Source organism: Marmota flaviventris, chromosome 8, assembly GCF_047511675.1.
Source record: "Marmota flaviventris isolate mMarFla1 chromosome 8, mMarFla1.hap1, whole genome shotgun sequence".
NCBI lineage: Eukaryota > Metazoa > Chordata > Mammalia > Rodentia > Sciuridae > Marmota > Marmota flaviventris.
Window position 1 is genome coordinate 55,512,724 of NC_092505.1, and position 14,186 is coordinate 55,526,909.

Below are 14,186 nucleotides of genomic sequence, written 5' to 3' on the forward strand. Positions count from 1 at the left end.
GTTTCATTTTGTTGCATATGGATTTCCAGTTTTCCCAGCACCATTTGTTGAAGATGCTATCCTTCCTCCATTGCATTATAGCACAGTTTTTCATATCTCTGTATATAAAGTATGTTGACACCAATTCGTGTCTTCGTACATGCACTTTGGATAATGATGTTTATCACATTCCACCATCCTTGCAAATCCCCTTCTCCTACCTTTCCCTCCCGCCTCTCTACCCTATGGTTTTTGTTTTTTTGTTTTCCTGATGAATACATTGAGGATGAAAAAGCAATGAAAGTTTGGAACTGAAAATTTTTATGTCAACAGTGCCTATTAGAATAGGTTTTGTGTGTGCGTGTATGTGTGGGTGTGTGGTCTGGGAATTGAACCCATGGCCTTGTACATGCAAGGCAAGCACTCTACCAACTGTGCTATGTCACCATCCCTTATTATAATAGTTATTACCAGCCCTCATTTTAGATAGAACCTTATCATTTCTATTTTTTTCCTTTCCTATCCCTCCTCCCTCCCCACGGGTCCCTTTCCTCTACTATCTTCCTTAGATTTTTTTTTTATTTGTTCTTTTTAGATACACATGACAGAAGAGTGTATTTTGACATATTATACCTACGTGGAGTATAACTTATTCTAATTAGGATCCCATTCTTGTGGTTGTACATGATGTGAAGTTTCAGTGGTGATGTATTCATATGTGAACATAGGAAAGTAAAGTCCAATTCATTCTACTGTTTTTCTTTTTACCATCCTCCTCCCTTCCCTTCATTCCCCTTTGTCTAATCCAGTGAACTTCTATTCTCACTGCCCCCCTTGATGTGTTTCAGTGTCCACATATCAGAACATTTGGCCTTTGGATTTTTTGGGATTGGTTTATTTCACTTAGATTGATAGTCTCTAGTTCCATCCATTTACCGCAAAAGTCATTCTTTTTATGGCTGAGTAATACTCCATTGTGTATATATACCACATTTTCCTTATCTCTTCATCTGTTGTAGGGCACCTAGGTTGGTTCCATAGCTTAGCTATTGTGAACTGAGCTGCTATTAACATTATTGTGGCTGCATCACTGTAGTATGCTGATTTTAAGTCTTTTGGATATAATGCTGAGGAGTGGGATAACTGGGTCAAATGGTGGTTCCATTCCAAGTTTTTGAGAAGTCTCCATACCGCTTTTCCATAGTGGTTGCACCAACTTGCAGTTCCATTAGCAATGTATGACTGTACCTTCTCCCCACATCCTTGCCAACATTTACTATTACTTGTATTCTTTATAATTTTTATTCTGACTGGTGCGAGATGAAATCTCAGTGTAGTTTTAATTTGCATTTCTCTAATTGCTAGAAATATTGAACACATTTTTGTATATTTGTTAATCATTTGTATTCTGTGAAGTGCCTGTTCAGTTCCTTTGCCAATTTATTAATTAGGTTCTTTTTGTTGTTGTTGTTATACTTTTTGATTTCTTTACATATATCCTGGGGATTAATTCAGGTAGGCTCTCCATGTTCTTGATTGTTTCCTTTGCTATGAAGTTATTAATTGAGAACTTTCAAAATAATGTTCTCAGGACAAAGTCTGATGTAAATGCAGATGTCACAGAGGAACAGATAAAATTTTCTCCAAAAATTCTTTTTCGATTTCTGAACAGCAAAGTACATTCAAAAAGCATCAAGAAAATGGGGAATTTGTTTTTTGCAATATATGACATGAGCTTAATTTTCTTAATATATTAATATCTCTTACAAAGCAATAAGAAAAATATGTGCATTCAGCAGAACAAGTGTATCATGAAAGTATTTGTCTTCATGAGAGTAACTTCAGATAGATCATTCTGTTTCTACTGTGAATAAAAGGTGGGGGATAAAGGAAGGTGAAAGAGGGAAGGTCATGAATGGAAATGGGGAGATCAGTGGTTGTCATTCTAAGTAGCAGCTTCTCTCTTTTTATTCTCTTATTCATTTACTTTATTGGGTTGTTTTTGTTTCTCTTTTCTTTTGAGTTATATTTACTTGTTTAGTACTAGCTTCATGAGATCAGGGACCACATCCATGTTATTTACTGTTGTGTACCCAGATTCTAATATAGTGTCTCATACATGGTAAACATTGACTGAAGCTTGTGTTTGCTAAATGAAATGGTACCATGTACTTCTGTAGTTTTTAAGAAAAAGAATATGATAAGTCTATGTGCTGATACCTAACAGTCTTTTTTTGGGGAAAAGGCAGTGTTAGAAACTGAGTATAGTATAATTCTTTTATATTTAAATATATGTATAATTTTATATAAGATTATATACTATTCGCAAAAGGTTTTTAAGAAAGATAGCCAAAATTAATAATGATGCCTCTGGGAGAAGAGTCAGGTAGGGAAAAAGAGAGATACTTCTTTGAGAATCATTAGGTATTATCTATTGGTATCTTGTGGCATTTCAATTTTTTATTTTGTGCATGTATTTTTCTTTAATTTAAAAAGGTAAAAATAATTTAATGCGCATAATTTCAATTGAAGAAGAAAGGCATGATTTTTACCAATCAATTTTTAAAAATACATTTGGTATTTATATAGAACTGCTTATACACATCATTATTAAGCAAAATCAGTAAATTCCAGGCCTTTTTCTAAAAACAAATCTTTTCCATGTTTGTATTTTTAAAATTGAGAAAGAACTGTTTAATCTATTTTGTCTTGCAGTGTATTCCCTTCAATCATTGAACACATCACTGCAAAATCAATTGCAGGAGTCACTGAAGAGTCAGGAATTACTACAGAGTAAAAATGAAGAGCTCTTAAAAGTGATTGAAAATCAGAAAGATGAAAACAAAAAATTTGCTAGTATATTTAAAGACAAAGAGCAAACACTTCTTGAAAATAAACAGCAATTTGACATTGAGATAACAAGAATAAAAATTGGTATGTATTTAGGCTATTGTTATAGTCAGATTTTTTAGAAAGGAATGAGAAACTGAAACTTTTGTTGTTTTAGAATTGGAGGAAGCCTTGGTCAATGTGAAAAATTCCCGGTTTAAGTTAGAAACTACTGAAAAGGAAAATCAGATATTGGGAATAACACTGCGTCAGCGTGATGCTGAAGTGACTCGGCTGAGAGAATTAACCAGGTAAAATTGCCTTTCTTTAACTAACCTAGGCCTCTTATTTGATGTATTATAAACTTAAAAATAATGTCAAACCTGCCCTTTTTTCCTTATCATTTTCTCTTATTTTTTCAATTTTTTTGCTAATTTCTAATTTTTTCTTCCTGTTCCAATTATGGTAGTTTAGAAATTCCAAACTTGGGCAAATGCTTTTTTAGACTCTGTAAGTCTAGGTAATGAGCTCTGATGAGAGGCTAACAACCTGTATAGCAAAGTGGTAAGCTACCTGGCTGTGAAGCCAAAGACCTGAATGAAATCTCAGTTCTGCTACATATTAGTTGATGACTTTGAGCTCATTGTTTAAACTTTCTCACCCTCTCTTGTAAAGTAGGGGCATAGATAGGGTTGGGAGAAACTCAGAAACAATTCATGAAAAGCAGTTAGCATGGTAAGCCCTTATGCCATATGATCTTGGGTAACTCATTTATACTCTTTGAGCTTCATTTTCTTCATTTTGACAATAAAATGAGGAATTTGCAGTGGCTCCTAAGATTCTTCATTTCCTAGCAGATAAATAAAATTACTAAATTTTCATAAAATTTTCTTTTGAGACATTTGCTAAGATTGGATTTTTAACTGTTTAAAGTCCCAGATGAGAGGTTATTTTAGGCCAGAAAATCATCAGGTATGACCATGTCTTTGAATGATCCTAGAAATGTATATTTCCAAATATAAGATAATTTTGAATATAAAACAGTATGTATTGTATTCCGAATTAACAGACCCACTTTGAATTATAAACTTTTAGAAAAATAGATTAAATAGTAATGTATGCATGTATGTATGTATGTGCATACACATGTATAGTCTAATATTTTTTAACTGAGTTGAGGTTTTTGTTGTCATTGAGTTGTGTTTGACGTATTTGAAATGTCTACTTCTTATCACATGGTTTGCAAACATTTTCTCCTCTTCTGGGATTTCTCTTCACCCTTGTTAACTGTTTACTATGAAGAAGATTTTTAGTCCCATTTGTCTATTTTGTGTTTATTACCCATGCTCTGAAGGTCATATCCCTCAGAATTGCCCAGACCAATGACATGAAGCTTTTTACCTAATTTTTTTTTATGGTAGTTTTACAGTTTAGGTGAAAGGGGATGTCTTATGTGATGTAAGTCTTTAACTCATTTTGATTTGATTTATGTATGTGAGATGGCTTAATTTCATTCTTTTTAAACTTCTAAAATTTATAATCTGTTAATACAGAAATACTACTTTTTTCCTACATTTATTTCATAGGATAATTTCATTAAAGCTTTTTTTTTAAAAAAAAAATTTTTTTAGTTGTCAATGGACATTTATTTTATTTATTTATATGTGGTGCCAAGAATCCAACCCACTGCCTCACACATGGTAGGCAAGCATTCTACCACTGAGCCATAACCCCAGCCCCTCATTAAAGCTGATTTATTTATTTATTTAGTTGGTTGTGGCTGGAAGCAATATCTTTATTTTATTTATTTATTTATTTTAAATGTATTTTTAGTTGTAGGCAGACACGATACCTTTATTTTATTTATTTATTTTTACATGGCACTGAGGATCATACCCAGAGCCTCACACGTGCCAGGTGAGCATTCTACCACTGGGCCACAACCCCAGCCCTCATTAAAGACTTTAATAGTTAGAAAAACAAAAGACATTTCTTATGTCCATGTGGAATTATAATTCATTAGGCCCTGGCCAGTTTTCTAAATGCTAGCCTATACAATTTTTCTTCAAAGTAAAGTAAGAAATTAATGAAGTACATTGATATTTTTGTTTGTGGATATCCAGTTTTCCCCAAACCATTTGTTGAAGAAACTCCTTTTATCATTGTATGTTCTTGGCAGTCAACTGGCTATAAATCTGTGGGTTTATTTCTGGCTTTCTATCTTGTTCCATTGATAGATATGTCTATTTTTGTGGGAAGTGCCATGCTTGTCTTGCTTGTAGTAGCTTTATAATATATTTTGAAATTCAGGACTTTAATGCCTCAGCTTTGTTTTGTTTTTGTTTTTCTTTTGTTCCAGATTTCTTTGGTTATTTTTGTGGTTTCATATGAATTTTAGGATTTTTTTTCTGTCTCTTTGAAAAATGATATTGGAATTATGATAGGACTGTACTGAATCTATAGACCACTTAGGGTAGTATGGTCATTTAACTATTAATTCTTCCAGTTTATGAGCATGGGATATCTTTATATTTATTTGTATTTTCTTAAGTTTCATCATTATTCTATAGTTTTTATTATACAGGTCTTTCATCTCCTTGGTAAAATTCACTCCAAAGTATTTTGGATATTTTACTTACTATTGTAAGCAAGATTGTCTTCTTAATTTCTCTTTTTGGATAGTTTGTTGTTAGTGTGTAGAATGGCTATCAAGAAGTTGGGTGCAGGGCTGGGGATGTGGCTAAGCGGTATCGCGCTCGCCTGGCATGCATGTGGCCTGGGTTCGATCCTCAGCACCACATACAAACAAAGATGTTGTGTCCACTGAAAACTAAAAATAAATATTGAAAAAATTCTCTCTCTCTCTCTCTCTCTAAAAAAAAAAAGAAGAAGAAGAAGTTGGGTGCAATGGTTTATACCTGCAATCCTGGCAATTTGAGAGGCTGAGGCAGGAGGATTCCAATCTTGAGGTCAGCTTCAGAAACTTAGGGAGACTGTCAACAAATTAGCAGGATACTATCTTAAAGTAAAAAATAAAAAGGATTAGGGATATAGCTCAGAGGTAAAGTGTCCCTGGGTCCAATCCCCGGTACCAAAAAAGGGTGGGGGAAATGCTGTCAATATTGATATTTGTAAATTATTTTTGTGTTCTGCAATTTTCCTGGATTTTTTTTTCTATCATTTTAACAGTTTTTTGGTGAAGTCTTTATATGTAAGTCCATATTTTCAGCACTTCCTTTGTATTAGGATATCTTTTACAGAGTCCTTATTTTATAATGGTTCAACTCATGATTTTTTACTTTTCATGAGTTTACCAGGGTATTAAATGCATTTTCAGCCACATTTAATGGTGCATGCCTGTAATCCCAGTGGCTTGGGAGGCTGAAGCTGGAGAATTGCAAGTTCAAAGCCAGCCTCAGCAACTTAGCGAGGCCCTAAGCAACTTAGTGAGAGACCGTATCGTTGAATAAAAAATAACAAGAGCTGGGGATGTGGCTCAGTAGTTAAGCACCCCTGGATTGAATCCCTCATACCAAATGAAAGTGCATTTTCAACTTATGATAGATAGGTTTATCAGGATGTAACCCCATCATAAAGTCAAGAAGCATATATATTTCTTTCTCTTACCTAAAAATTGCTATGGCTAGGGCTTCCAGTACTATTTTGTGGTGAAAGTGGGCATCCTGGTTTTAGAAGAAAACTTTACAACTTTTCTCCATTGAGTATGATATTAACTGTGGGCTTGTCATATACGGGTTATATGGATTTTATTAGGTTAAGATACTTTCCTTCTGTACCTAATCTGTGAAGATTTTTTTCTTGAAAGGATGTTGAATTCTGTCACATACTTTTTCTTTATTAATTGAGATAATCATGGTTTTTATTCTTCATTTGTTAATGTAGTATATCACATTTATTGATTTGCATATGTTGAATTATCCTTATATCCCAGGGATAAGTCTTATTTGATAATGGTGAATGATTCTTTTCGTGTATTATTGAATTTGATTTGCTAGTATTATGTTGAGGATTTTGCCATCCATGTTCATCAGGGATACTGGCATGTAATTTTCTTTTCTTGCAGTGTCCTTGTCTGGCTTTGATATCAAGATAATATTAGTCTTTTAAAATGAGTTTGGAAAAATTTCCTCCACTTTGAGTTTTTGAAAGAATTTGAGAAGGATTAGTATTAGGATTAATACTTCTTTAAACGTTTGGTGTAATTCAGCTGTGAAACCATCTGGTCTTAGGCTTTCTTTGATGGGAGCCTTTTTATTACAGATTCAGTCTCTTGTTATTGATCTATTCGGATTTTCTGTTTTGCTTGATTTGCTCTTGGTAGGTGTGTCTAGGAATTTATTTATTCTAGGCTATCAATTTGTGGTATAACTGTTCTTAGTAGTTATGATCATTTTTATTTTTGTGGTATCAATTGTAATGTCTTCTCTTTCATTTCAGATTTTGAGTTTTTTCTTTCTTCCTGGTAAATCTAACTAAGAGTTTGCCTATTTACTTACTTTATAAAAAAACAACTTAGTTTCATTGATTTTTTTTCTATTATTTTTCTAGTCTCTATTTTAATTATTTCTTCTCTGATTTTTGTCCTTTTCTTATATCTGCTATCTTTAGGCTTAGTTGGTTCCTCTTTTTCTAGTCATTTGAACAGTAGATTATTTGAGCTCTTTCTTCTTATACCTTCTTTTCCTCTATGAACTGCTTTTGCTGAATACTGTAAGTTTTGGCATATAGTGTTTTCATTTTGTCTCAGAATATTTTTTTTTTATTTCCCTTTTGATTCTTTTTTGACCCACTGGTTGTTCAGGAACATTTTGCTTAATTTCCACATTTCTGAATTTTCTAAAATTTCTCCTATTATTGATTTCTAGTTTTATTTGCAATCAGAAAAGGTACTTGATAAGATTTTATTTCTTAAAGATTTTATTTCTTATAAATTTGTTGAGAACTTTTTTGTATCCTACCATATGATCTAAGATAGAGAATGTTTCATTTTGGTAGAGAAAAATATGTATTCTCTGCTGTTTGTTAGAATGTTTTGCATAGCTCCTTTTGGTTTGGTCTATAGTGTAATTCAACTCTTAATATTTTCATATTAATTTTCCATCTAGATAATTGTCCTTTGTTGAAAGAGGGGTATTAACATCCTCTAGTATTATTGCATTGCAGTCTGTCTCTTCAAATTAATAACTGCTTTATATATTTAGGTGGTCTTATATTGGGTGTGTATATATTTACAATTGTTATGTCCTTTTGATGAGTTGATTCATTGTTACATAGTGACCTTCCTCATCTCTTTTTTTACTTAATTCTATTTTGTCAGATATGATTATAGCTGCCTCTGCTCTATTTTGTTTTCCATTTTCCCATTTGTGTGAAATATTTTTTACCATTCTTTACTTTTATTCTTTGTGTTGTCCTTACTGGCAAATGAGTCTCTTGTAGTATTTTTCATTTGTTTTATCCATTCAACCTATGCCTTTGGATTAAAAAATGTAATTGATAAGTACGGACATATAACAGCCATTCTGTAATTTCTTTTCTGGTAGTTTTTAGATTCTTTCTTTTCTCTCTTCCTGTTTTCCTTGGCATTTGATGATTTTCTGAATTGGTATGCTTTGAATCCTTTCTTTTTATGTTTTATATAACTACCGTAGAGGTTTGTTTTGTGGTTACATAAAACATGAGGCTTACATAAAATATCTTATAGATATAAAAGGCTATTTTAAACTGATAGTACCTTAGCTTCATACAAACAGAAACTACAGTTTTACTCCCCTGCCCTTTATGATTTTGATGTCAATGTTTACATCCTTTTGTAATATATAATATTTTTGTAATACACAATATAACCACTTGTTGTAGCTTTAGCTGTTTTGCATAGTTTTGTCTTTTTAACCTTTATATTAGAGATAAAATTGCTTTACACACTACCATTTCATTACTCTAGAGTATTCTGAATCTGGTTATGTTTTAATCATTGAGTTTTGTATTTTCAGTGGCCTTTCATTTCAGCTTTAAAAACTGCCTTTAGTAGTTATTCCTGTAAGGCTGGCCTAGTGATAAACTCCTTTAGCTTTTGTTTGTTTGGGAAGTTTTTTAATTCTCATATCTGAATAACACCTTTGCTAGGTAAAGTATTCTTGGTTAGCAATTTTTTTTTTTTTTTTTCAGTTCTTTGAGTATGCTACTCCATTTTTTCTCTCCTGGTCCATAGGGATTTTGCTGAGAAATTCACTAATAGCTTTATCAGCACTCCCTTGTATGATAATATGTTTGTTAGCTCTTGCTTCTTTCAGAATTCTTTGTCTTTGATTTTGACCAAATCTCTGGGTTGAATTGGTTTGGAAACCTCTGAGTTTCCTATACTTGGATTTTAATCTCTTTCCGCAGATAGGGGAAAATTTCAGCCATCATTTCCTTATGCAGAACTCGGAGTTTGGTTATGGTCACTCCTCTACTACTTAGCTGTTCTTCACAGTATGTGTGGATGCACATTTGCCTCCTGGCCTGGAAAAGCCTTAATCAGAGCACCAAGGCTGTGTGGGATTATAAGTCAGGCACTGGGGTTGGATAGGGCTAGATGGCCTCCTCATAGATATGGGCATATTGGGTGGATACACTTTCCTTTTGGCCTAGGAAAGTTGTATGCAGAACTGTCATGCTGGGAAGGTTCATCACTATTAGCTCTGGTTGGATGGCACCAGATGCTCTTGTCGCAGATATGCTGAGACTTGAATTTATCTTCTGGCCTGGGGAAGCCTGAAGCAGAACACTGATGCTGGATGGGGAAGCTGAATATCTACTTCCAGCTTGTTTACCACTGTAGAAACCATGGACCCAGGGCATTCCTCTCTGTGTGACAGTGTACCAGCTTGAAGGAGGGGTAACATGGTCAGAGTGAAATAGTTCCTCCAACCCTTCAAACTTTCCCTTTTATAGGGGGAAAAAATCATTCATTCTATATCCAGAGATATAGAATGGTACAGAGATTTCCTTTTAATATTTTATGTCTACATGTGTTAACTACTTATTTTTATAAAGATGGTATTAAATCCACTTTATTTATGGCCTCCTCTTTTAAACTTATCTTTATATAATGTACATTTTCCCATCAGTAAAAATTCTTTACAACATGACTATAAAATAGCTGTTATGTGGGCTGGGGTTGTTGCTCAGAGGTAGAGTGTGCACCTTGCACATGTGAGGCACTGGATTCGATCCTCAGTACCACATAAAAATAAGTAAAGGTATTGTGTCCAACTACAACTAAAAAAAAAAAATAGCTGTTATGCTGTTATCCATAATTTACCTAAATCAAACATAGACAAATATACATATTTTTTCTATTGTAAATATCTTTTTAAAAGTTTATATCCATCAATTTTCTATTATTAGTATCTTTATAACTGTCCTTGAGTACAATCTCTTTGTATATAGCAGCACTAGGATGAATTCCTGGAAGTTCAAGTTTGTGGGTCACAGGATATAGTATATTCTGGGGTTGGTGGTGCACACCTGTAATCCCTGCTACTGTGGACACTGAGGCAGGAGGATCTCAAGTTTGAGGCCAGCATTGACAACTTGGTGAGACCCTGCTCAAAACAAAAAGTAAAAAGTACTGTGAATGGACGTTAGTGGTAGAGTGCTTGCATGCAGGAGGCCCTGGGTTCATTCCCTAGGACTATTCTTGTTTTACTATGTTCAATAAACAAAGAAAAGGAAAAAAAAAATAAATCACATTTAAAATTTTGAGTTTATCTCATTAAAACTTAAAAGTTTGAGGCCAAGGATATAGTGCTTGCCTAGCAATTTGTGGAAAAAACAAAAGTAGAACTTTTAAGACATGCTTATTGACTAGTTATATATTTTTGTTGTTGTTGTTTTTGTTCGTTACCTGTGGATATCTTTTGTATCTATCTTTTCTCTGTTTATCTTTTTCTCATTGATTTTTTTTTTTTTTTTTTTTGGAGGATGGGTACCAGGGATTGAACCTGGGACACTCAATCACTGAGCTACATCCCCAGCCCTGTTTTGTATTTTATTTAGAGACAGGGTCTCACTGAGTTGCTTAGCACCTTGCTATTGCTGAGGCTGGCTTTATACTTGTGATCCTCCTGTCTCAGCCTCCCGAGCCACTGGGATTATAGGTGTGCATCACTGTGCCTGTCTTCTCATTGATATTTAAGATCATATGATTCAATTCATATAGATGAAAGGCTTTAAAATGGTTTTAATAGGACTACTAATAAAAGCTGCCATCAAATGAGATGAACACACATTTAGACTGAAACTGTGCTAAGCACTTTACTCATATTTTATTATTTAATCTTATTTATTTGTAATTCTAAAGTAAGTATCTACATTTTACAGTTGAGGAAATTGAAATTCAGAAAGGCTAAGTGACTTGCCCAAGATCACAGCTAATGATAGCAATAGGATTTGGCTCCATTTCTTTTTAGCTTCTAAGCCTGGGTGGTTTTTCTTATATCACTCTTTTCCAATAACTAGCTGTTGCTTATCCCTAATTATGACATAATTGTCTCTATCCATCTGTTTATTCCAGTATTGTTCTAATATTATCCTGAGTGTATCTCCTGAATGGAAGATTTTCTTTTTTTTCTTTAACCCGGGGGTGCTTTCCAACTGAAATACATCTCCAGCCCTCTAAGTTTTATTTTGCGGAAGGGTCTCTCTAAGTTGCCCAGAATGACCTTGAATTTCAGGTGGTCCTACTTTAGCTTCCTGAGCAGCTGAGATTGTAGATGTGAACCACCATGCCCAGCAAGGAAAATAGTTTTTAACAGAATACATAGCAAATGAGTATTTTATTTTCCATTTTTGCTTTATATCTTAGCCTACTTATATTAAGATGGTTTTATACTCAAAGATTTATTTGCAGTGTTGCTCAGGAATAAGGCATTTCTATATCTTAAGAGAGAAAAAAATTCTGAGCCTTTATTTTTAGATATAATTAGATCTGATGCAAACCAATATCTTTCATCCTTTGTTATTTTAATATACTCTTGCCAGAGCATATTCTGTAATTTTTGTCTTTTAGTTTTCATAGTAAGAACCAGACCCTTGCCTCAAGTCCTTCTTTTTAAAGATGAAGGTATGTATGTATGAATGAAACAGGTAGAAAAAATAATTACTTTACTAAATTCTTCTTGACAGAACTTTACAGAACAGTATGGCAAAGCTGCTCTCAGATCTTAGTATGGACACTGCTTGCTGCAAGCCTGGAAATAACCTTACCAAATCAATTCTGAACATTTATGATAAACAGCTTCAACAGGACCCAGTCCCTCCCCACACTTCCATTATGAGCTACCTAAATAAGTTAGAAACAAATCACATTTTTACACATTTGGAGCCACTTTCTACAATTAAAAATGAAAAAACCATAGAAAAAAAACCTTATGAAAATGTTTTGCCCTCCAAAGTCCCTCCACATAGTGATATTGGGGGCATGGAGAGAGTATTAGCACCTGAGATTCTTTCTACCCTTTCAAAACATGATTCTGATGCTGAGTGTGAAACCATGACTTTAATAGAAGATGAATGTAATTTAGATAACACAATTTATATTCCTTTTGCTAGAAGCCCTTCTAAGAAGAACCTACCACTTTCTAGGAGAGTATCCCCCCAGCCACAGATAAGTGTTGCTACAAGACAACTAGTCAGCGATAGTGCACTTATCTCTGAAACAGAAAATAAACTGTGTGTACCTGTAGTTTGTTCTTCAAAAAATGAAACAGAAGATGCACCTGAAAAACTTTCCAGAACAACCGACACGGAAGACAAACAGCTCCTCAAGAAAATAAAGGAGGCAATTGGTAAGATCCCTGTTGCTGTTGAGGATCCAGAGGAACAAGCTGCATGTCCTGGCCTGTCAGCTTGTCACAGCACCAATGTTCAAGTGAAAAGCAATGTTGTCTGTGATGGCAGCTTTTTAAATTCTGACTTGATGTCAGACTGGAGTATCTCTTCTTTTTCAACGTTTACGTCTCGTGATGAACAAGACTTCAGAAATGGCCTAGCAGCATTGGATGCCAACATAGCTAGGCTCCAGAAGTCCTTACGGACTGGTCTTCTAGAGAAATGAATTCAAAAGCAAATTGATTGAGTACTTTCTCTTTTTAAGATTAGAACTTGGCTATATCGAAGGTATATTTTAAATTTCTGTAGAAAAATAACTTTATATTGTTAATTATGTATAAAATAATAAATTTTATGTATAAAAACTTACTGTTGGAATATTTTGACACTTGGGAATTTATAAAAAGTCATCTTAAGAAATTAAAAATTGCCAAGACAATAACTAGGAAAGTATTTTAATTTAGTACTTATCAATTAGAGTTCTTTTACTAGTATTTAACTGTGGGGTTTAAGGTTCAAGTTAAAGGATTTTTTTGGTTGTTCCTTAAAGCATAATGGGAAGAAAGTCTCTGGGGACAATTATTACATTTAAATTAGAATTTCTTTTCTGTTTTAGGATAGCTCTGTGTTTCTTAATGACATTGTGTTTTTGTATGGAATGTTCTGTACTATAGGCCAGTGCTCTTGGTGAGATGTATAAACATTTCTTTTACAAGAAAAATTGCCAGTTAATGCCACTTTGTAAAAAAAAAAAAAAAAAAAAAATATATATATATATATATATATATATATATATACACATATATATATATATATATATATAAACAATATAAAGTTATTTGTTAAAAAAAAACATTGATAATATTCTCAATTAACATGGTTTCTAAAAATTCTTGGAATTTTTATTCCTGAATGCGTGTTTTAAGGCCTTTAAAAAATAAAGTCAGATTGACAAGGCTGACAGCTAAGTTTTACTTTTGAAAAAAAAAAAATTTTTTTAAACAAAAGAAATATTTGGGTTTTTTATCCTTACTCTCTTTAAAAATAATGAAATTTGTAAATCTTGGTTGTCATTCAGCCTTTCTGGGCCAGTTTTTTTCCCAGAATTTAACTGATAACATTCACTGTTCTATAAATATGAACTAACCTGGTTTCTCTATTTTTCTGTACTAGAACTTCTTAACTGTCCAGTGTCAGCTTCCTCCATGTAAGCAGCACACCTTTACCCTTAAAAACTGAGTCTTAAGTTGTCACAAACACTCAGTACAAGTCATCTGCTTAGTACAATTATGTTTAGCACTTGGACAGCCTTTAGAATTAAAGAGTGTTTATTGGTCCCAGGGTCTCTTCATGGTAGCATTTTAGATGTTAGTGTTACAACCTCTGATATGTCCAGCTAAGAGATTTTTTTCTTTTACAGAGAGAGATTTTTGGAGTCTAAAAATAGTAAATGAATTCTAAACTATATTCACAGAATTGTT

The 14,186-nt window shown here is 33.4% G+C and overlaps 1 protein-coding gene across 1 annotated transcript in view; it reads left to right on the forward strand.

The window, feature by feature from the left end:
• Nucleotides 1-13,006, forward strand: part of Ccdc14 (coiled-coil domain containing 14) — a 60,770-nt gene extending 47,764 nt beyond the window's left edge. The window contains exons 11-13 of the mRNA XM_027936107.2: nucleotides 2,695-2,913; nucleotides 2,987-3,119; nucleotides 12,001-13,006. Coding sequence (XP_027791908.2) covers nucleotides 2,695-2,913; nucleotides 2,987-3,119; nucleotides 12,001-12,931 — 1,283 coding nt within the window. The 3' untranslated portion in view covers nucleotides 12,932-13,006. The remainder of the gene's footprint in view (nucleotides 1-2,694; nucleotides 2,914-2,986; nucleotides 3,120-12,000) is intronic.
• The last annotated feature ends 1,180 nt before the right edge of the window (nucleotides 13,007-14,186 follow it).